At 42.7% G+C, this 25483-nt stretch overlaps 2 protein-coding genes across 6 annotated transcripts in view; one reads left to right on the top strand and one right to left on the bottom strand.

The window, feature by feature from the left end:
• The window catches only part of LOC124797845 (oxysterol-binding protein-related protein 9), a 513791-nt gene that overhangs the window by 441093 nt on the left and 47215 nt on the right, over positions 1 to 25483 (bottom strand). The window lies entirely within an intron of this gene.
• Positions 1 to 25483, top strand: part of LOC124797846 (elongation of very long chain fatty acids protein 4-like) — a 115999-nt gene that overhangs the window by 72760 nt on the left and 17756 nt on the right. For both annotated transcript variants that reach the window (XM_047260899.1, XM_047260901.1), the window contains one exon: positions 22069 to 22149. In XM_047260899.1, the coding sequence (XP_047116855.1) occupies positions 22069 to 22149 (81 nt within the window). The remainder of the gene's footprint in view (positions 1 to 22068; positions 22150 to 25483) is intronic.

The raw sequence follows: 25483 nt of genomic DNA on the forward strand, positions 1-25483 counted from the left end.
GAGGCACAACTTCATTTCTAGAATTCGTTTGTAGTGTTCATGTTATGAATTAAGCAAGATAAAGCTATTAAGCTGCAACAGAAACCCGCTCTACTATGTTGGAAGACTACTAACTTTCATAATGCACTTGTAATATGTAGCTGCTGTACTCTGAACGACTACAGACTAATCACTCTACATCAATTTTACTAGCCCCAATAATACAGATAGTTCAGATTCTTTTCCTTTATTTTTATAGTCATCTTTGAAGATACATTGAAGTAACATTCCTATGACAGTTCCCGAAGTTTTCTTACTTCAGTTACCTACTTACCATAAAAAAACTGAACTCCGTTCGAACAGGGCTAGGAAGCTTCCAACGTTACCGACCGACCGCCGTGTCATCCCCTATCGACAGGCGTCACTGGATGCGGATATGGAGGATCATGTGGTCAGCACACTGCTCTCCTGGCCGTTGTCAGTTTTCGTGATCTGAGCGGCTACTTCTTAGTCAAGAAGCTTCTCAATTGGCCTCAACTATGCCTGAGAGCACCCCGGTTGGCAACAGCGCTCGACAGACCCGGACGGTCACCCATCTACGTGCTAGCCAAACCGACACTGCTTAACTTCGGTGATCTGACGGGAACCAGTGTTATCGCTGCGACAAGGCCGTTGGCATCTGTCAACTAAGCGTTTATGAAAAGTCCTGTACCCAATCTTCGATCAGAAACTATGATTTATTCGTTCTTATTAGGTAGTGATAGTCTTAGATGGTATTTCTCTGATAGATGCATGTGTACAACAGTTCAAATTATGATCGTTATCTCAGTCACAGCTTGTTGAACACTAAGAGAGAATCTGGACAGTAATATACGGAAATCTATTGCTGTATCTTACGTCAAGATTACACTGTACAGTGAACAGTTTCAATACTCTCTCTTATGCAATTACTAAATTACGAAAACCTATTTTGTTGAATTTTGTCACTAAATTTTCCCACTTGGGTTGTAGTGGCATACAGCGTAGTCTTTGCAGCTGGGCAGGTCAGTCTGTGAAGTATAGTCTGCCCCCCATCGGGAGCATTGTAACTGCATTTGTGTGCAGCTACCTGGAGCATCCGGGCCCTTTGTTCACGGCAAGAAGGTAACTGGGAGAAACCGCAGTGAGAGCAATGCATTTTATCTTGCCTCTGTTAGAATAAGGTGATTTATACACTATGTGATCAAAACTATCCGGACATATGGCTGCAAATGGCTTTCAAGTTTGTGGCGCCTTCCATCAGTAATGCTGGAATTCAATATGGTGTTGGCTCATCCTTAACCTTGACGACAGCTTCCACTCTCGCAGGCATACGTTCAATTAGGTACTGGAAGCTTCCTTGGAGAATGGCAGCCCATTCTTCACGGAGTGCTGCACTGAGGAGACGTATCGATGACGGTCAGTGAGGCCTGACACAAAGTCGGCTTTCCAAAACATCCCAAAGGTGTTCTGTACGATTCAGGTCAGGACTCTGTGCAGGACAGTCAACTACAAGGATGTTACTGTCGTGTAACCACTCCGCCACAAGCCGTGCGTTACGAACAGGTGCTCGATCGTTTTGAAACATGCACTCGCATCCCGGAATTGCTCTTCAACAGAGGGAAGCAAGAAGGTGCTTAAAACATCAATGTAGGTCTGTGCTGCGATAGTGCCACGCAAAACGACACGGGGTGCAATTCCCCTCCATGAAAAACACAACCACATCGTAACACCACCGCCTCCGAATTTTACTGTTGGCACTACACACGCTGGCAGATGACGTTCACCGGGCATTCGTCATACCCACAAACCGCCATCGGATCGCCACATTGTGTACCGTGATTCGTCACTCCACACAACGTTTTTCCGCTGTTCAATTGTCGAATGTTTATGCTCCTTACACCAAGCGAGGCGTCGATCGGTATTTACCAGCGAGATGTGTGGCTTATGAGCAGCCGCTCGACCATGAAATCAAAGTTTTCTCACCTCCCACCTAACTGTCATAGTACTTGCAGTGGATCCTGACGCAATTTGAAATTCTTGTGTGATGGTCTCGATAGATGTCTGCGTATTACACATTACGGCCCTCTTCAACTGTCGGCGGTCTCTGTCAGTCAACAGACGAGGTCGGCCTGTACGCTTGTGTGCTGTACGTGTCCCTTCACGTTTCCACTTCATTAGCTCATCGGAAACAGTGGATCTAGGGATGTTAAGGAGTGTGGAAATCTCGCATACAGACGTATGAAACAAGTGACACCCAATCACCTGACCTCGTTCGAAGTCCATGACTTACGCGGAGCTCCCCATTCTGCTCTCTCACGATGTTTAATGACTACTGAGGGCGCTGATATGGGGTACCCGGCCGTAAGTGGCATCAAAATGCACCTAGTATGAAAACGTATGTTCTTGGGGGTGTCCGGATACTTTTGATGACATACTGTACGTCTAATATCTTGTGTTATATTTATTGTTTGAATGGAAATAATTCAAGGGCAGTGAGTCTTATCGCACTATACACCAATAACTTATGTGTGGGAACACAGGAACTATAGGCCAACAAGTGAACACTTGCGCACACGTTTACACAGACTCACCCGCACTTCAGGAAAGGTTTCAGTAATTTTCTTCGAAAATTTGAAGTGCGCCAGTGTTTCATTCTCAAGGCCTTCATTTGTCATGACAGCTAAAAACTTAGTGCGCAAAATTAGAAGTAAGTTTACCAACTCTTTGTAATGCCATGTTTAGCTTTTGTAAATGTTGCACAACATCTGTAATAAAAGCCATAACTAAATATCACTGTGGGTCATAAAGCCGAGGGAAAAATTTTCCCTTTTGTTGCAGAATATGTTTGATTGCGTTCATTAATTGGAATGACCTGCCCAGAAATTTGCTACTGATAGCCACCTCAATAACCAATATCAAGAAACATTAGGAAGATCGTATTGCGTAACAAGCGGATACTGAACACGCCTGATCTGTCGAAAAAGCCACATTAGATAGATTGAGGCTAGAGACGCAAGCGAGCCGCGTTGTGGCCACCTCTGCTATAGGACACAAGAACCCTCTCCGCACTCACGATTAGGTCTGGAAACCGTAAAATTAAGTTAAACCAGCGGTTACGTTGGTCGCCCACTCACCACATTCAATAATCCAGCCATGCATCAGATAGGACTCTACAGTTTCTGAGCGTCTTACCACTTACCAAGACCTGTCAGTTTTGCCATCGTTTATGATTAATATTGTCCCAGAGCTTCAGCCACAGGTTCAGAGGAAGGCAGTAACTTGTCTTCCCTTCCGTTAAAGAAGTACCTAAAGTAGCGGTATTTCCTAGATATTCCGTGGCAGAGTTTATTAAGTTTGTTTGTAGTTATAAATAGACGAGGATTAGGCTTCTGCGTAACGTCGGTAGCTCCTCCGGAAAGGGGAGGGGGGGATGAAGTGGGACGGACATGTTGCATAAGGAAGCTACACGGCTGCAGTCTTTCACAGAAAGATCTCGGCAATCGCCCGAACTGAATGACGGAAGCAAGAAAACAGTAACGGCTGGTTCTAGATTTTTAGCCTGTCCTCCAGAATAATCCTAGAACACTAATCACTGCACTGCCTTGCTCGTTTGATTTAGTAGGAGTATTACTTCAAAATAACGTTGTGTACATGCAGCGGGAACCACCTCATAAATTAAATAAATCAGCAACACTGCAAATAGTATCCGAAATTCCGATATCGTCATATTATGTTCACTCACAATGAAGTTCATACTACAAAAATAAATAAATAAATAATGCTGTGAATCTTAAACACTGCTAGTAGCGGAATCCGGGTTCACTCCAGTCAGTCAGTAGTTCGCCAACAACTTACCAAATAGGTTAACGCTGATAAATGTTCTTGAGCATTGCATCAGTCGTTTATTAAACCGTAAAAAGAAACATACTGCTGTTTTGAGAGAGAATACAACAGCCAGTGGCATTCGTATTGCTTCTGCGAGATGTTTCAAATTCACCACTATAAACGGGGTAGCAGGAAGTAGTCTCGTTTAGCTGACTGTGCAACCCAAAGTGTACCTCCAGACCGCCGCGCCTCACGTCTGTGTATCAACGCCGAGACACGCTGATAACACTAGTCTCAAGCGTTTACTTTAGGTGTTTGAGAGCCTTCGATAAAAAAGGCGCCACCTAAGAAGATCGTCGTCTGGTGAAAGCGAGCTACCAGAATCTCTTGCGTCCGGTATACACTAGACCAATCTCTAGTTCGTAATCTGTGATTTGCGCTCAAGAAGCGAGACATTAAGTAATGTGTAAAATTGAATAGAAGTAGATGATGCAAAACGATTGGACTCAAATACTTCGGTGCACCAGAATTTGTTGGTAGAACGTAGGTGCACTCATACAAGCTATAGGTGATCACAGCAGTTACCGCTACGGACTGTTCTAATTGTGTCCGCTTCATTTTGCAACATACAACAACACACATAACTTGTTCTTAAAACTATGCCGAATAAAGCATAGAAATAAACTAAACAAATTATGTTTCTTTGTCACAACAACAATGGTAAGTTTATATCCTTGGTGGTTTTATTTATAAGGGCATTAGGCCGTAGTCGAAGGCATGTTCCTCTGCTTGGTGTTTCGTCTCCTAATGCTGGAGACATTCTAGAGCCTCAAACGAGTAGTTGGTTAATTCTCAAACTTAAAAGAGCTCAGCAATCAGAACTGTTTATACGTAACCTCAGAACGGTCTTTTCGTGACATCTTACCGCTGCCTATTGCGGATTTGGCCGAGGCGTATTGCGGAGGTTGCACTGCAGAGTGCACTGCGTTTACTGTTCTGCTTGACACTAAGGCCCACAGTTTGATTTCAATCCTTTTTTATTGAAATTATTTTTGCATTTTTGAATTTATATGGTCTCCGCGCATCGTACTATAGAACTCCACGTTAGACCTTGGTGAAAATATACTATCGCAGAAACGTTTTCGTGGGTCCTTGGTCCCAGTGCATGATCTGCTTACTGCCCATTCATACGTGTGGCCCAAACGGCTATAGCTCTTTTGGTCTTTGTGGTGCGCCGTCTCCACTGCAATGAACACCTGTTAATGATCGCTTCTTTGGTCTTTCCAATCAGTCCTGAAGCTGCGAATGCACGCAGGGCACAAAACGAGTCGCTAGTGCCCAGTGCAGTGGACTGCGTGAATTTGCAGCCATATGACTAACTGTAAGTGCGAAAGAAACGATCATTCACAGCTGTCCACTGCAGTGGAGACAGCGCACTGACGGGTTAAGCCGAGTCTTGATGTTTCTTATAGTAATTCCAATACACGCTTGATCACATGGGATTTTGTATACTGCTCCCGTGACAAGCGGTGAGCTTAGGTCCTTTGCAATATTGATACACCTTTCTCGTCGCTTTGAACACTATGTCAGTGGCTTGTCGTCTTAACACAGTTTCACGACTGGGAAGAGAATTGTGTTAGCTGGTTCTTTTTCGGCAGAAGCTCAAGGTCTCTTAGGATGTACAAGCTGCTGCTGTCGTTGCCGCCGAAACTTTGATATCAGGCACGACTCATGCACGCACAAAACGGTTAAACCGAAGTATACGCTAGTGTCGCTGTATCTCGTTTCACGAAACGATTTTCGCAACGTAATGCCCTGTTGTGCGCAACCCCTCTGAGGAAAATATTAAATACGGTCCCGTACACATTCCAGATGGGATCGTTTTTTATCCCTCAGCCACGGAATATCCCTCACTAAACGGGATGGTTGGCAACCCTAGGCCCAAGTTTTATGGCTGTGAGGCCGCCACGGCAAATTCCGTCCACCAAGCAACCGCGTCAGAGTGGGGAATCCCCTCCGCGTCACTGAGCGCCACCACCCGTAGATCGATGTTACGACGACTCACAAGAGTTGAACTTGCACGAACGAACAACTCAATGCCGGAAGTTACATCGCAAAGTATCATTTGTAAAAATGTTGCCCCTTTCAGTTATTATTACTGCAAAATGAAACGTCATCGTAAAACAAGAAAGACGTATCTACTCATCTGAATTTTGCATCTGTATCAGTACACAATATCCTGGAATTGATAGTTGTCGGGCGACACCTGATAAATAATCAGGTTCGGTCACGGTAGCAAGATGTAAGGAATTTTTGGAAAGCGTAATAGCCTTATAAGCTAATTAGATAATAGGGGTCTCAATAATCGGCCCTCATGAAATTTACAAACATCGTTATTTTTGGACTGTCATCTGATAAATGATTGACGAAATTACTTACCTTCCTTCGAAGACTTGACTGCAACTTCGAAGGAAGCACTTGAGAATTCACGACATCCAGAAACATATGGCCCCCGTATACCAATATCGATAATTTTTCAGAGGCGCATATGGGACTTCAAGATGGCATACTGAATTGCCGAAAGTGGTACCGAAAATAAAATAACTTCTTAATTTTCAGGGCCGTTTGGCGAATTTCTTTGTAAAATATTTGACCTGCTGCTGTCCCACGTCCACAATGAATCAGAGAGAGTTTTATTTAGTTGCCGACGAATTACTTGATGCAACAATGACCATTTTATACTTTTCATTTAATTACGATTTTTTAAACCAGGGTGTAGAATCATTCTCAATTTTTGTGTCGTTGCATAAACATTTTTGTTCGCTGAACTTTATTTTCATACAATTCCAAGTCAAGGTTGATGTGTTTTTACTGATATAACCAATTTATAACCTATGTCTCGTACTCTCGTACGAGTATGGTGTACAGCCTGGCTCACTTTTGTTGTTTTCTGTACTAATGTGTGCCACTGCATGATGATTACTACTGGTACAACTGTGTTCAGCTCACATTTAATATCTGCATGACCTGAAGATGGATGTCACTTACAACAAAAACTAGCTTAGGTATATTTTAATTGTCTTACGAAAATGGTATCTAGGCACTAAAAGATATTCGCCAAAATTATTTTCAATTTTAACAAATTACATGAAGATCGCGTTACCGATAATCGCAGGTTACAACTGTAAATGCAATAAGCGATAAACTTTTTTCCTTTCATCTTTTTGTGCTGGGTTTTGTGAGAAAAAGTTTCGTAAAAGTTTGATATTATGTATATAGTTTTTTGCAAGTCACTAAGTGTTCTCACATTGTCAAGCACTGGTTGAATACAGTATGGGTAATTTGCGCGCCGTGAGTTAGCACGCCTCAAGACATATACACACTTTCTAACTGTACTGTTTGTCATACTGTGTGAGATCCCTAAATAAGATTATACCTCTTGATAATTGTCTTATGACGTCTTAAATTTTTTAAACTGGTCTATAATCAAATTTTTTGCCCCCGGATGACTACAGATGGCAACCAGCCAGCAACTCTGACAGCGCCCCGGGCTAGCTTTAGTAAAACAGATAGAAACCATTGATTCCGAATAATTGCGCTTACGTGCAAGGTCAGTTATGGACTAGTTCCCAATCAGCAATTGGAGGCGGGGTGGGGGGGGGGGGGGGCGAGAAATAGGACAAGGTCAGTTCCAGCACTGGGAAATGTGACGCAAACCACGAGATAAGCGCTATTTTCAATGTAATTCTGAGACAACAGACGAAGGGATAGTTATGAAAGTCTTGCGCGTGTTTCATTAAGTCGACATGTTTCTCGTGTACAGTGTTCCTACCTCTGGAACACGGCACCTTGGCTTCTAAAGCTATTTTTGTTGTCTTTTTTACTACCATACATTTTTTGTGCTCTTCACTCTTTACTGCGAAGGGTAGAATGGATATTTTGAGATTTGGCGCGTTATTGGGCCTAAGTTGTTCTCGGCCTAATACTACAGTTGCTCTTAGTGGCGGTACAGGGCTTCCCCATTAGGGGATTACCAATAACGGGATTTGCCTTACAACCAAGGAAAACTGAAAACAGAGGCACTGAAACTTTTTTTAATTTAATTTTGGGACAATGTACCTGAAAAAAGAAAGAAGAAAAACACACCTACATGTGTGCGCGTGTCGCATGGCTACCAGCCAGGCGCAAGCCTTTCTATTTGGCACACTTAGGCTGCTTACGTTTCAATTTCGCTGCGTGTGTGATCTCGCAGTTTCTCAGATAACTGCAAGAGGTTGGACGGATCCCGTTCTCTCCATTTCCACAACAGCTAACATAGGTTGGCACGGGAATCAAACAAGGGACGCTAACAGCACCGCTCGTGTGTGTGTGTGTGTGTGTGTGTGTGTGAGGGAGAGAGACAAAAAAATTAATGTACCAGATGTCGTCTTGCTCAGAAACTCCACAACGCAGTGCCGGAGTACAGTCACTAGGGCTGTGCGTGAACACGACTCGCTGTGTTTAAACATGAACCTAACCATCCGAAGTTTACGTCCCAATTCGGGAAATTTAGGATCCTGTTCGATCTTTTGGTCGGCCTGCAATCTATTGAGTTTTGTTGGTACTATCACAACGACCTGTCATAGCGTTTTTAATGCACTATTGATATTAATAACAAAAATAACTGTGAAACAAACTCATAAACTGAACTATATTGAGGGTGTAGATCAGGTGTAACAAAAGCAACTAATAAATAAATAAACAGGCTGCAATCTTGATCTGTTCAGTTCGCGAACTTTCGCTCGTCTGGCAATTTAGTGATATCTGATGGTACTATCTCTTAACACGGGTTTGCCGCTATAATTCATTCTCATAATAAAAATTACAATCACTTTATTATGATATATCTTTCGTTCGACATTTGATTCTCGTTTAATTTTCTACATTGTTTCATCTGAAAGTTGCTGTCTTGTTTTCAAACTGATTAAAATCGAAGTTTTTACCTGTTATTTTTAATGTGAACATGGATCGAACTGCTTGTTTCTAACCTGCTTTGTAAATCATTACAGTCTCTCATAAACAAAAAAATGTCTTGCGTTCAGTCAAATTGTATTTTTTGGATGAAAACTTTTTGGTCTTGGTCTTTTATTTTTACTTAAAATTCAGCAGAAATGTTTACATATCCGTACATATCGATCATGTATTAGATCTCGCAAATTTGTTAAAACACAACAGGAGTTGGGCAGTAACAGGGTGTAATGCGACTTCGTCCAGTGCTTCATGAAATTGTAGTGTTGGGCTAGTCCGCAGTTTCTTGCGCCCATTGCACTTGTGCCGCGCGTGTCAAACGTCACGTGATTGTTGGAACGCTGCGGTGTATAGGGAAACCCCGGACGTGTTGGAACGCGCATATCGTTTGCCCAGCTCTAATAGCCTCATTTTGTATACGCCCACGATTAGGTGTGGGAGCTGCTGCAGAACGTGGGGAGGTGCCAGCTCGGGCGACGCTCAACGGCAGATAAACGGAGTGCGTGGCCCGCCTCGGACGCACAGGGCGCGGGCTCCTCTCCTCTATTTATACGGCGGGCAGGTCAACGTGCCATCTTCTTTTTGGCGCACCTCTGCTCCTGGCGAGGTCACGTGGCGGAAGTCGATAACCACTTCACGGCTATTCCGCGACTGTCTACGTCAGCGACGGCGTCCATCCAGCGCGGCAAGCACCGTGTAGCGTGCGGCGTGCGCGCTCCGCAGTCGCGTTGACAGGCAGCGCCGGCTCCGCTACTGCGGAGAGGCTGCGCCGATGCAGACGCTGTGCAAATGTTTACCCGCGCTTTCGGCTTGTGTACGCCGGTAATACGCCAGCGCGGACAGGCCACTGTTGTTACAAAGGGCTGCCCCGCAAGAAAAACAGTGCGTATCCGTCGTCTTATTCTAATGCACCTTCGCCGTGCCTTGTATATACTGAGGTGACAGAAGTCATGGAATAGAGATATTCACATACACATATGGCGAAAGTACCAAGTATTAAAGGGCAGTGCATTGGCGGAGCTGTCATTTGTACTCAGGTGATTCATGTGAAAAGGTTTCCGACGTGATTATGACCGCGCGATTGGGATTAACGGACTCTGGACGCAGAATGGTGGTTGGAGTTAGACGGACAATAAACCACTGACCGTTCTGTGTAGCACAACTACGGTCCTCAACACAGTACGACTATTTATATAATACAGTATATGTAGTGCAGTGATGTTGCTTTACGTTGAGGATGGTTTTGCAGGAGTACCGTAAGACGTTATCTCATTTCTTCTATCAAGCTGCTTTCACCGTAGTGCTCTTAACGAACGAACATCCAACTGGACTTCAATTTGCAAATTCTTCGCTTGTGGAGATACTCGTATCAAAACAAGCTCTTGGTTCGAGTTTTATTCCTTCAGAATAAAATCATTATCTATTCGGAAGTACACCACCGCCACGGATGCTATAACCAACATACCAGTCCAGTCATAATTCCACGTATAAATACATTGGTCGATGTCTGTACGTTTATATATATACATGTACCATTCATCAATGGAACACAAAAGAGAGAGAGAGAGGGGGGGGGGGGGGTATAGGAAGAAGGGAGAAATTATAGTTGTACCCCCCAACCCCCAAAGTATCCTCTGCCACAAACCGCAGGATGGCATGCTGAGTTCAAGTGTAGATATTCAGCCCACCAAAAGAGATTGGCTGACTCGAAGACAATCCTTTCATGGTTGACTGATGGATGAAAGCTTGTCTTCTCTCCAAAATAAAAACACGTCTCTTGCTACTTATCACAGTAAACTAAAAATGGTTCTAAGCACTGTGGGACTTAACATCTGAGATCATCAATCCCCTAGACTTAGAACTACTTAAACCTAACTAACCTAAGGACATCACACACATCCATGCCCGAGGCAGGATTCGAACCTGCGACCGTAGCAGCGGTTCCGGACGGAAGCGCTTAGAACCGCTCGGCCACAGCGGCCGGCCACAGTAAACTAAAACTCATCGGGAAAATTATTGTTACGCGATGATGGCAGTTCAGTTCAGGTACAGGTGTAACCAATGGAAACACCCCTAACATGTTAAGAGGAGTGTGATATTTGCAAGACTGGTCGATTCGCATATATACCACCCCCGGAAGTCTTCTGCACGCAACACTGGATGGTGGCTGTATCACGGCCAGATCGCCCCTGTGATGTGTACCTAATCAAATCATATGAGTAAACAGTACTCTTAACAAATAACAGTTATAAGCGTGCGTCGTAGCTCTTGGCGCACACTTCCTGAACACCCATCCAATACTTAGTTTCTTTCACCATGTCGATCAGCACAAAGATTAACGTTGTTACGCTGTCCGAGCGATCTGCTACCAATCCGTCGACGGCTCTTCGTCACAATTTTACTGGCGAGTGCCATCCGACATCACTTTGTAACGTCGTGTAACTCGGCTGCCTTGTCTGAAAGTCACTGCATTATTTGATGTCCCACTCAGTCTAATGCAGACGTATTGCAGCGTCGCGAATTCATGTGTGGTAGTATCGTGCTCCCCAATTGCGGCAACACCACCCTCAGTTTCTGTATCTACACCAAAACAGGGCGAGGGAAAAACGATTGACTATATGCCTCTATACGAGCCGTAATTTCTCTCATGTTCGTGGCCATTTTGCAAAATGTAAGTTGGCAGCAGTAGGATAATTCTGCAGTCGGCTTTAAACGCCGGTTCTCTTAATTTTCTCGATAGAATATCGCCTTCCCTCAAGAAATTTCGATTGAGTTCAAGAAGCACCTCCGTGTGCTCGAACGTACTGGTAGCTTCGGTGTCTTCCTTTAATCCCAAACACTTGAGAAGTAGTCACGAAAAAGGTCGCATCTGTTTCCTACAAGTGGTCTTCACAGATGAACCACTCTTTCCCAAAGTTCTCCCAATAAACCAAATTCGACCATTCGTCTTCTCTACCACAACCCTTACATGCTCATGCCGCTTTGCTACGTTACGCCTAGATATTTAATCGACGTCACTATGTCAAGCAGCACACTACTAATGCTGTAATCGAACATTTCGGGTCTGTTTTTCCTACTCATGCGCATTGACTTACATTTTTCTACATTTAGAGCTAGCTACCAATCATCATACTAAAAAGAATTTTGAATAGGTCGTCTTGTATCCTCGTCTAGTCAATCAACGACAGCTTCCTGAACATCAAAGCATCATCTGCCAACAGGGACAGAGTTCTGCTCACCCTGCCAGTCAGACCATTTACGTATATAGAAAGTAACAGCGTCCTATCCCACTTACCTGGGGCACTCCCAGTCAACCGCCTTGATTTTCCCAACTTATTTTTATTTACTTTTTAGTTATGACTAATTACCAATGGATCTATAAGTCTCTCGTTCGAGCCCAGGTCGGTTCTGCGAATTTTATCTGTTACGTATCACTTTTTCCAGCTGTGTTAATCCTTGCTGATGTGACAAATGCTGAGTTTCGCCTTTGATAGGAATCAACGTTGAAATTTATGCCCTCCTATAACTCAGAGGCTAAGTTAATTCATAGCTTGGAGGAAGGCAACGACATAACGCCTTAAAGGGACCATGCTTAATGAAATATTGGGGAGTTCAAACCAACTTTCGGATTTATGACAGTTTCATTTTAGCAACAAGGGTGTTTTTGCCTATCGCGGAGGTTATTTCACTAATCAATTTCTAATTATTCTTGTTTATATATCATATCTCAAAGAAACCTCGTGCGATATCGAAATTGTGTGTTGGAATCCATGTGGTCTATAATCAGCTGAGATATTCTTTAATCGTCACTGACAGATGTTAAAGACTTCATCTGTATGTAAATACTTTTTAAAATTGTCGAACTTCATAGTAACTACTCAGTAATACCCATCGACGACAGGGCACCGCTGCGAATAATTTTGCTACAGACGAACTATTAGTTCAGTGAAAGAACGCATCACACAGCTGGGAGAACGAATTGAGACGTAACATTTCCGGCCCACTAGCCATTGCACTCTGGACTGTGCGACAGATTTCCATCTTTCTCAAGACGAAATTGTTGTAACATCTCGTACGAGTACGTCTACAGCTATATACCATAAATACTCCTCTCAAACCCGTGACACAAGGCACTTCTTTGAATGTCGTTTGAGAATTATAGGTGTCCGTTGGTGGAGCAGGTGAGAGGAGTTTAATTACTTATACGACTCAGTATGTGTGTGGGAAAAATCTTATCATAGCTTTCACATCTGAAAATGTCGTTTCACTTTTAAACCTATTGCGTATGTTGCTGTTCGCTATCTATATGATATAAGGAAATCAACCAAGTTCCTATAAAACACTGAAATAAGAGCTTGTTTCGGGTGCTGACGGTTATGTCAATCAGTGATCGTTAAAATTTTTTTGGTTACTTCAGCCACTTCGTGCATTTGGCACAAATTCAACAACAACAACTAGTTTGAGGAATCAGTGTAATTGCTACGCCACTGGTTTTCGCAAATTAGATGAAAAGGACGTAAACCAACAGAAAATGGAGAAATGAGTTGAGAATTTTTTTAACACAGCGTTTCGTAACACAACCAAGTAAAGTGTGTGCCCGGCAATAAGGGCAGCACTATGTCGCGTATGCTTCCGAGGGGATACAGAAATATTCGTGTACTCAAGACAAACTACAAATGTTATACTACGTATAACAATAAATAGCATTTATTACTTTACTCTCCTGGTAAGAAATACGACAAAACAGAGGTAAACGTACCTTCTGTGTATTGCAAATCACGTAGTTCCAAAATTCTCTACTGTCCTACCATGTATACACATCGCGTTGGCAGAGCAACACACGCAATCCAGTAGCGCTGCCGTCATTTGCATATTATTTCCTTGTCTCCCCACACGGCAACCTACATTCCTGTAAAAACTAACTCATGCATTACGGTTCCTTTATATATGAAAAGGAAAAAAAACTAGATATAAAAATCTGCTTGCATGTGCAACGGACATCTAGATAACCTAACATGAATCGGCAGCTATTCACCACAACCGTCAACGGAAATTCATAAAACATTACTCCGTAAATGAAATGAGCATACAGTGAGAGAATATACAACGTACCATCGTCAGAAGTTAATTATGTAACGTTAACAAACACGCGCTGATGGATTAATTATCTACAAAACGCCGCGTTGACAGTTTGCTAATCCAAGCAAACCATGCGTGCATTTCTGGATACTAATTCCTTCAGCTCCACAATGAGTAATTTTTATGTTCGCTAACTTCTGCCTCTCCAGTTCCATTCATGTTCGCAGAAAAAAACAGCGTGCCTTCGAACGCGTCCTGCCCTCCCTTATCAACTTTTAGTCCATACACTGTATCAATGACAGAACAGCTTTTTTCTTTCCTTTTTTTACTCTGCGTGAGGTGCTCTAAATTCACACCAAGGTGCTTCAGGGAGAAAAATGTGCCCATCCCCCAATGCCTCACACTAAACATCCCTGAGAATTACTGAGACGTTTCGTACAGTTACATCCCAGTAGACAGTCTAAATTTGTTCAACCTCTTCTTCTGGTCAACTTGTAAAAATAAATGCTTAATACTGCTACACAAGATCAGCTTGATCCACAGTCTTATGCAGCTTCCTTTGCAGCTTCTCTACAATTTTACACACTTCACGAACGTGTTTCATTCTCTACATCTGTGTTCGTTCCACTTCATATATTCGTAAACGGATCGGTTTGATAATGGGATAGAACTGAACCATTTCAGGAATCTTTCTCCAGTTTGCTGAGTTCCTCAAATTTTACGTGACCTGTTATTCTTATTCTCAATTTCTTTCTTACGGAATGACGGAATATTGGGGTTTAACATTCCGATGGCCTCTAGGTCATTAAGAGACGGAACACAACATCGAATAAGGAAAGGAAGGGAAGGGGAGGGAAATTGGCAGTGCCCTTTCTCAAAGGAACCATTCCTGCATTTGCTTTGAACGATTTATGGAAACTAAGGAAAACGCAAATCTGACTGGCCCTACGGCAATTTGAAATTTCATGACGTGTAACTAACGTGTATGCCTAACTATCGATGTTGTCCGTTCTGAAAAAGTAGTGTTCAGTGTCAACGTTACTGTATTGCTGCTGCTATTTTATGAGCAAGCAAAGAAACAGATGAACTGTGCTGATGTCACGCTTATCACTGTGTCTGCTCGGGCGGACGGACGACATTCATCAATAACTTTCCGTAGTGTCTGTAACGTTTCTGTGCTGCGGGATGTTGGCGTCAAGTGCAACTGTTCTTTGTGCCCAGGCAGTTCCACCGTATTTAAACAGCTTATGTTGCCCTTTTACTCTGTTAAACCCCATAAAACCTGTCTTATCTGGTCGGCAGCGTCTGACACTACATCTCAGAAGATCCTGTAATCTCTTCTGCTGCTACGTTTCATCGCCTCGAGGAGAAATGAAAGTGCGTCGAGTGTTCTCACGTGCAGTTCCTGGGGACGACTAAAGGATACTGAAAGTTACATATTGTACTTTTCCTTGGAATATACACGTAAGGAGAAGCAATGTCGATTACATATTCTAAGTGTATCTTCATATCGGCTTTAGTACTTTAACTGCAACAAAACACTAAGATCCATTCAGGGTCATGTCCCACTTGTATTAAACAAGCAGAAAAAAGAAAAAGAGCTTATGAACTTTTTACTAAATTTTAATAAAATCAATACGAACAGCCAATGAGGAACTGGGCACTGATTCAGACTATACTACAGCACTGAAGAGTGTAAGCAATGGTACACCGTCCCTCAGAATTTACGACTGTGAGACATTCTGGAAATAGGGGAGACTGTAAAACAAAAATAAAAATAAAAATGGAATAAGAAATATACTGGAGGCGAATACGTAGTTAGGCCGTAAGGAAAATAACGTGGAGGTAGGTGGTGCACTTAGTTGGGCGAATAGGTGGTATACGGACCAAAATGCTGAATTTCAAAAGGTAATAAGACCTAATATGACCCAACTGAAATTAGGTATCAGAAACCATGTAGTAGCAGCACGGACGCGTACAGTAGGGGACCGTACCGTAACAAATGGGAACGTTTGGAGTAAGAAGTCATTTGTAACTCGTTTGTAAACCATACATCGCGGCGGGAAATCATCTTACCGAATGAGCTGTCCAGGCACACAACCATCTCCAAACCCGTCTCAGTCACAGTTTTAGTTCTGTCATTGTCTCTCCTCTACGTTTGAAACTCCACAGATGCGTTCTTCGTATCTTTCTGGAATAGCACTCGGAGAGCATAAAATCTGTTAAGTAGGGAACCCGGTTCAATTCCTGGTCCGACACGCACCTTTCAATCTGGCATGAAGTTTCATAACAGCGGACACTATATGGGAAGAGAAAAGCTTTTTGAAGTGCCAATACAGATCATTTTCGCCGTACGACTGTCATTTACCATTGTAGTGAAAGGCATTGAGATGCAATCCATTGCGGATTGTATGTTATATTAGTCAATGCAATGGGTCATTGTAGGTAACGAGAGCCCTGTGAATCCAGATGTATATTATTCGCATGGTTAGTTGGTACAAAAGAAAATGGAAGTTAATATTAAACTAGATGATGATGATTAGAGCAGAATAAGAACTATTATTTGTGGAGCACAATCACTGACGACAATAAATTTATCACAGATATAAAGAGAATAAATAGCCTTGGCAAAGTAAGCTTTCCAAAATAAAAGGAATTTACTAACAGACAATCATGTAAGCCTAGAAAGTAGGAAAAAGTTTGCCAAAACTTTTGTCTGGAGTGTCGTAACATACGGATGTGAAGCGTGGACTCTGGGAAAGGCAGAGAAAAAGAGACTGGAAGTAATGGAAATGTGGATATGGAGAAGAATGACGAAAACAAGCTGGGTAGATAGAAAAAGTAATGAATAGGTCTTAAGAGAAGTGAATGAGAACAGAACGGTGCAAAATTATATAGGAACAAGAAAATAAAAAATGATAGGGCACATACTGAGACACAACCAGTTCCTATAGAATGTATTTGAAGGAAAAGTTTTAGGGAAAAAACCAAGAGCAACGTATTTTAATAACATCAAAGATGATTTGGGATAAAATCGTATGAAGAATTGAAGGGGATGACAACGGAGAGAGGGACGTGGCTAAATCGACAAGGCATAGCCTTTAGTTTATGATGATGATGATGATTATTAGTTGGTACGACTGTTTAGTGAGTACAGACAGCAACTGTAATGAAGTTGTCGAGAGCACGAACCACTCAACGCTAGGCATCATCAACCAGTAGCAGCACTGGACAAAAATCAGTCCTGAGCGATAGGAATCGTAAAAAATGTTACACACATCGAACAATGAAAAATCAGATTAATATGGTGTACTGGTTTCCATCAACAGGTCGTACGCCCAAAGTAGCTTCTGCTTGGTACTCTGCACTGGAGACGCCTTCATGATAGTGTATTCCGCTATTTCATGGCATTTAAATGTCCCAAATGTTACACTCTGAAGGAATAAGTGCGTACATCAGATGACTAAGTGATGTTCCAGAACAGATTCTGTCCTACATCCCACTCAAACAAAAAATTTCCGACACGGCGATGTCCATACTTGTGGTTTTGTTCAGACGCAGTTTTAACGTGAATAAAGATTATCTCGAGAGTCCCCTGCACATAATACTCTCAAATCTCTCTTCCAATACTCGATACTGATTGCCAAATCCGTACTTGAGTGCATTTTTTTAATTAGCTTCCCACGTCGAATAGCATAACAAACCAACCACCATTAACGAGCTTCCAGAATGGGTCTTCAAGTGTACCCTATATAGAATTACAGCTTCCTAACATGGCGCCTAAAGAAATCCGTAACTATAACCTGCATGCACAACTTGAGTCTTCCTAAGTCAGTTGTGCCAAATGTGAGCAGCTTTCAGTCTCTCCCTTCTAATGTTCATCTCTGTAACTACTGTGGCGACTCCCTTCGTTCGCTTGCACTCTACAGCAGCACACGAGGCACCGCGCTCGCCAGACATTGGCGGCCAGCAAAGCTCCTCAGTGTACAGCCACCTTGCTCCAGCGCCCACACTGGTAACTTCCGCCGCGTGTAACCTTTGACTCCCACGCCTTCCGGAAGCCACGCGCTATTAGGTCAGTAACGCACTGGGCAGCCTGGCTGCGGCAGCCTGTAGGCTGACTGGGGCTACCTAAATGTTGAGCAGCTAGTTTAGGCAGCCAGCTGGCGGTCAGTTTGCCGTTTGTCTCTTAAGAAACACAAAGCCAAAAAAGATACTGGATTCATCCTCTGCTTCTGGAGCGGCACAGAAGGCTTATTTTTAAAAAATTTAAGGACCTTCGAAACTATCCCCATTTTTTTAACTACACAAGAATGTCAGTGCAATCATTTGATAACCTTTTGAAAAACATAAATTCTATTGTGGGTACTGATACTCGTGGGCGAGTTTGTATAACCCCAGAAGAAAAACTTATTTCTTTCAGATGGGTTTATCTTTAATAATATTTGAAAATATTGAAGTGTCTAGTGGTAAAACGATGACTGTCACAATTTACTTATTTCTTTCCTGAAACAAATACAAAGTGCTTCTAAAAGTAACATTATGTGGCAATTAATAACTCTAAACACATACGGCACTTACTGATAATAGTCGCACGGATGGGAAATCGTACAATTAAAATTAATGGCAGGAAAACACAAAAATTATGGAGAAATTACTGAAATGTCGTCGTTTTCTTCCCTGGCCCTATAGTTTACATGTTACGAACTTGAACGAATCGAAAATGGATACATTTACAGAACAGAAATGACAGTCTGAAAATTAGACAACATACACGATTGTTCGAAAATTATCTTAATATTAAATACTAAATTTTAACAAAATTTGAAAAGAATTTGAATATTAAATTCCTTGTAGCACTAATTCCTCAAACAGGTCAAGTATTTCAGGATTAAGAGTTGATACAGTTGAGTTAGCTGCTGATAACAGCTCATCGTATTCCGCGGCAGTGGCTTGCCTGTCAAGCAGCAGGCATGGAATCTCCACGGCGACTTCTGCCTTCTGCTAAAGTGTGCCCGTCCATAATTTGGTTCGGGAGGACGACGGTTCAATCCCGCGTCCGGCCATCCTGATTTAGCTTTTCCGTGATTTCCCTTTATCGCTCCAGGTAAATGCCGGGATGGCTCCTTTGAAAGGGCACGGCCGACTTCCTTTTCTAATCCGATGAGACCGATGACCTCGCTGTCTGGTCTCGTCCCCCAAACAACCCAACCAACCCCATAATTTGGCTCTATTGAGCATCCAAGGCGAAATTGCTGTCTATTCGAGGTCTCTCGTTCATACCTCCAGCTATATGGCCCAGCGGCTGATGTTACTCGCACATAATCATAACAGCCGTGTGATGAGCTTCTAGCGGAAGCATTTGCGCTCTTTTTATGACGTCAATTATCTCCATTTTTCAAGTAAGCCTTCGATGTTCCGGAATCTTTTTAGGAAAGCAGAATAGTCGATCTGAATCAGATTCTTGGTTCCTTTCACGCTCCTCCCTCACTGCGATACTCTGTTGTATATAAACCTGTCTCCATTAGTTTTGTGCTTCTTTCTGGTAACAAGTGAACGAATTTGTACGCTATCGTCCCCATCGTTACTTTCGGCAATGTCTGCTTCACCCAGGCTAGCTTGAGTTGTATTATTTAATACTGTTTCCTCAAGAAACTAACTATTCGCAATACACTTACGAGCTTTTACGCGAAACTCCTGATCCACCTTTAGCACTTAATTCCCTGTTGAAATTTACTTTTGATGTAGAGATTTACCTGCAAAAAATGTCTCAATTGGCGCCACTGGGATCAATTTTGGGGCAATTTTCTCCTCAAACGTCATATTTGTTATTTCCTGCCGTCTTCACATCATGTTCTGTATTCTTTGCAAGACACATCGCAGGCTGCTTTTCTGCTTTCGATTTTAAGAATAAATTTCTCCGTATTGAAAGTCATCGCGAAGTTTGTTCCTGGACGCAAACAAGGTCTAGTTGTTGCTTCGACCAGTTCGCGGCGACCATTGTTCACGTCACAACCTGATCACAACTGGCTGCGCGCAGCCAGTTGGCAGCCGTGCTATCCCACGTGTTCTAACGACTGCCGCAGCCAGGAAATCCTGACTGCCTGGTGCGCGGGCTTCAATGAACCGTGAGTTGTTTTATTGGCTGCCGCAGCCAGCCTGTCTAGTGCGTTACAGCTCTTAACCGCCACGAGACCGAATATTTGCTCCTGCTTCAGCAACGACCTCCACACTACGCCCTCCGCACGACGATCAGTGGTTTCAAATTCGGGAACAGTTTACCGTAGTTTTTCACGGTCCGACATGCAAAAGGTATTCTGCTTCGTCTTTCGTCCCCAGTTTTGAGCTGCGATTTCTGAGAAGACCTCACCGTTCCGCAGTAAAGTCTGATACCGAACGCCCGGTTTGTTCCCGCAGTATCAGCGCTGCATTAAAAAGCGAGTGCAGTAGTTGCACGAAAGTACCAGAATTACCAGGCAACTATTTCGCCCGTTACATTCCCGGCCGTTTTTGCACCCCTCTGCCACCAAGCATGCGCAGACACAAATTCCTTTCCGACCTGTTGTGTCTCTTCACCGTCAGATGAGCCCGTTTCGCTCCACAACTTAAATATCTCCTCCTTTTACTATCCGCACCTTTTGCTGTGCTGTTATGCGCAATCCACAAACGCTACCCAGTGAACCTACGATCCACCCGAAAGCATCACGCTTCTTATACTACAGTGATTTAAATTTAATATTTCTTAGTGTTTATTTTTGGAACTACAAGATTTGAACGTTGTCCCAGCGATATCTTTTACGATGGTTTTATCCAGCGGCTACGTATGTTGCCGTAGCACGAGACCTAAAGTGCCAGACGTTTCTCGTCAAACACCGCAATTTGTTGCTGAACTACACCTCCACGAGCCAAGGCTGCATAATCCCGTAAACTAAATTAATTACTCTCCTAACTTCCTGTTGTGTTGTAGCTGGATCTCTGGAACAAAGTTATTACTTTTGTCAAAAATCAAGTTTCATTTCTATGCCCGTGAGGTCATGCGGACCAGTTTACGTGTTCCTTTCAGCGTACTTTCTGTTATTTATCTACTTGTTTAAATTTACGTAAGCTCAAAAGCGTTATTGCGGCGCTAGAACGCGCGTCTGATTTCCGTAATTAATAAAGAAGGAAACTATGTCGTTCCTTCACTACTAATTGCGTACTGTCTTCAGAAAAAAAAGAGAAACCCTAAGGGAGAGGGAGATATGAAATGCATGGCTTGTCTGTAACATACCAAAATGGGCTCTGAGCTTATCATCCCCATGAGACGAAAGAATCATCATCACAGTCCCATGTGATCTCATTTCATGACACACTGTGGAAATATTAACTGTTTAATTCAGCATGCGTCCTATGATTATGAAATTAACGATCCCAGTCCTCTGCCCCTTAATGGCGAAGAAGTGGTGGTGGAAATGTTGCTCACCATAAAAATCCGAACTGGTTATTTCTCAGCAAAGCGCCACCTCACGATGAGTGTTAGCTGTTTCGACTACGAAAGAATCTGTCTTCTCCCCTGACATGCCCCTAACCAGCAGTTTCGTTTCTGTTGTTCCGACTACATTATAAGAACCGACATTCATTCATAACCGTGTTAATGTTTGCTGTTCAATTTCAGGGTCGTTGCTTTTTTTCTCATGTCTACACTTTTTAGGTTATACTTTGTGTCCTTTTGCTATCACCAACACTTTAGACTGGTATAAAACGACTAATGTCAGTTTCACTGTAAAACTCTACAGTTGATTTTCCTTTTGTTTGAATTCAGAAAGTACTATTTAGACGTACAGTACTTCATACCTTATCAAATTGGGACTGGTGCCATTCTCATAGCCTTACTATCCATTAAGTACAACTTCTTGCATTTAAATTTCTGCAGTTTCTTAACGGCATTCCCTTCAGCATCCATATCCATTCCATTAGCTTGCCGAAGATGATAATTACGTGTTCTGATAACTTATTTTCAATCTCACTTTGCTATAACCTTCCAGTTTTTGCATAATGTGGCTGGAGTTTATAGCATCAGCTGCAGTTATCTAGCGACCAATCTCTGGGAATAACGTACGAAGGAACAAATGAGAAACTGTAATGCTATTGTTGTCTGATTCACGTCTTATGTTTCAGCTCGTGTTACTCAGCTGGCGAAGGAAGATAACACTTGGATGCGAAGTAATTGACTACTCAAACCATCCAGATTCTGTAAAGGTAAGGAACTGACGTAACGATGTCCCTTTCAATGTATCAACTACAGCAACGCCATCATTAATATTAAGGTTCAAAGCAATTACGCATCTGCTCCACATACAAGTGAAAAAAAACTAGCTTCCTGGAATTAAAGCTACCACCTCCACTTAAGAATTCGCTGTGTTGTAAAGTCATGACGTTACAGTAGCGAGCTAGACTAGGGTTGAGGGTTAGAAACCGGACACCTGAAATCAGCAGATAACCTGCAAAACCTTTGAAGAATTTGGAATGAACAGACGGAGTCTTGTGTGAAAGAATAGTGCGCTGCTCAAGATTTGTGTATGGTGAAGCCGATACAAAAGCTGCTCTGGTTCCAAATCACGTTAATTAACTACATCAGTGAAGTTTCGAGAAGACACTTTCCGTCTTCTGGAGAAGTGCCGCTGCAATCAGAATATCTTCACAGTGACGTCGAGTCTATTACACCACTATTCATTATTCCCAAGATATAAGTATTCGGATTAGAGCACCAGCCTGCACTAAAGCCGTGACTACCAGCTCCCCAAGTTTTATTCAGGGTGTTGACTTTTCTGATACTGTGTGGAAACTGAAGCATTCTGAATTCAAGTGTTCGACAGCTCTAAGAGGCCCATTCATAATGTGCAACAATCATTACAAAAGTAAGAGACAAATTGTGTGACGAATGAACAGCGCTTCAGTACGTTTAGTTTTCAGTTTGCAATCCTTTGCTAACGTAGGGTACAGGGCCGAATTCTGAACGGTTCCATAGTTACCTGTCAGTATCATTACTTTGAGAATAACGGATTCCTTGAGCTGCTGACTAATTCCAGAGCAATAGTCTGCTCCGGACGTAGTTAAGCTAGTTGAGGATAGCAAACAAAGCAGATCATCCTCCCTATCTTTCAATAAACTAGTAAAGCAACTGTTTTTCTGTGGCTGTATGAAGTCAGCTATTGACGGTAAGAAGAGTGCATTACGCTGCTAGACACCAAGACGGAAAAAAAAGTGAACAGACTTCGACGTAGCATCGCCGTCCAGCTCCTTAGGGAAGGAATGGGGAAGGAAAATTGCCGTGGCCTTTTCCGGACAACAATCTCACAAAGGAAGCGGCATGATACATACAAATTGTAAATTGTGTACAATGTATCTTATTTCGTTCAATATCTTAGGTTGGTGCGTAAGTTTATAGCGTTATACCATGCCTTTAATAACCACAACAGATACACATAACAGAACCTTAAATCATCATTAATATATTCTGATTCACTATTTACAACTGTCTGCCAACGCTGGGGTAGTCTTTCGATCCCGCGACTGTAGAAATCACGTGATTTCGTGGCGAAGAACTCGTCGAGCTATCTTCGGAGAGCATTTTCATCCAGACAAAGTTTCTTGACGGCTTTGGATACAGAGGGAAAAAGGTAAAAATATGAGCGCGCAAGATCAGGTGAATAAGGTGGATGCAGAATGACTTTGCAACCGAACTCCTGTATAGTGTTTTTTGGCAGTATATTAGAATGCGGACGAGCATTATCGTGGAGTAACACCACTTAACGCAGTCTTTCTGGCCGATGAGTGATGGTTACACCCTAAGGAAGAGATTCGTAGTACATCACACCGTCGCTGTCACACAAGATGCAGAACATTATCTTTTGTGGATGCGTTTTTGCAAAGGGACTTGCTGCTCTGTTTGGGCTCAACCATTCCTCCTTTTTCCTTATGTTAGCATATAAAAACAATTTTTCGTCACCTGTAACGACACAGAATAGGAACGGTCAGTTTTGTTCACGAAACAACTGATGACGAGCAAGCAGAGATGCACATATGGCCACCCGCTGATTCTTGTGATTTTGGCTTAGAGCATGCGTTACCCATACGTCCGATTTTTGGACCTTCCCCATTGCATGGAAATGTTGTAGGGTGGTGGAATGATCACAGTTCATTGCATTTACCAGTTCTGAAGTATACTCAGATGGATAATTGTGTCTTAACGCGTTTAAAATATGCTCATCAAACCCAGTAGGTCTTCCTGAACGTGGAAAGTCACTAACGTTGAAACAGTTCCTTAAAACGAAAATATAATTTTCTTGCCGAGCTCTGTCCAATGGCATTATCCCCATATACGGCGCAAATGTTTCCGGCTGCGTCCGCTGCTGTTACCCTCTACGGTACTCAAACAGTAGAATATGTCGGAAATGTTTCGATTTCTCCACCTGGCACTCAATTTTCTTCGTCCACAGCTCACTCACTCCATCTTCAAGCGACAAAATGAGAGTATGTAAACTGAAATAGCAACAGTGGACTACCAATAAGAAACGGCAATCGATAAATAAAACCACAGCAACCGGAATAATGTAAAACAAAAATACTACGAACTTATGCACCAATCTTATAATTTTCTATACTGCTTGCTGAAACAACAGTAGATACAGATTATGGAATCACTGACATTTTCAACTTCGGGGACTCACGTAACAGTTATAGTTCCTTAAGTCATGGAAGTGATGTTCCGGTGCAAAACTGTCGCTGTATCAGATATCATGACTTAATATTCTGTCAACGACGAGGTTATTACAGAGGGCGCATAGTCTCTGAGATGATAAATATGGAGACAGAAATAGGCCGTGCCCTCCTCAAACAAAACATCTCGGCATTTTCCGTATCGACTAAGGGAGCTCGCGGAAGCCTAAATCTGGAGGATGTTCGCAATTGAAGGGGCGAGGGAAGAAAGTCCTAAGCCTCAATTTAGTAACGATTAGTCTGTTCATGCTACCCGTTGCTTATTCGAATGCATCACAAGCTCGTGACGAATAACTCCACGTGAGCCGCTAGAAAGAACTGCCTTCTATATAAACCTGATTTGTGGGACTGTATTTATGTTCTTGTCTGTGAATTTAACCGAGCGTATAAAACGCAGTAACAAAAAATACGATCTTATGTGTTAGCGCTTTCTTCTGTCTACCCCTTCAGTCTGTAACTTACTACTCCACAGAGTCCCATCTCTTGACCTCTACGCCACTTCGCTCGGTGTTTACCAGGTAGATATTGTGGTGAACAACCTATTCTTTAACGCAATGGTTCTGCATAAAGTCTGACACAGTTTGCTTCGTGACAGATGGTTGCAGGAACGGCTTCGAGCACGAGCCACAGGTTAATATGTCCATTTCATCTTGTACAGTATGCACACTTTGTAGGCGAAAGATCATCGGTTGTTTTCAAGTCTAGAATCCAGGAGACAAAAGTTTACTACAACAGCATTCCATGACACCGCTCAGAGACGGGTTAATGCTTTTCGTGTACCTTGCAGCTCGACGAATAGGATTGTGAATGTGGC

The sequence above is a fragment of the Schistocerca piceifrons genome, chromosome 5 (assembly GCF_021461385.2).
Source record: "Schistocerca piceifrons isolate TAMUIC-IGC-003096 chromosome 5, iqSchPice1.1, whole genome shotgun sequence".
NCBI lineage: Eukaryota > Metazoa > Arthropoda > Insecta > Orthoptera > Acrididae > Schistocerca > Schistocerca piceifrons.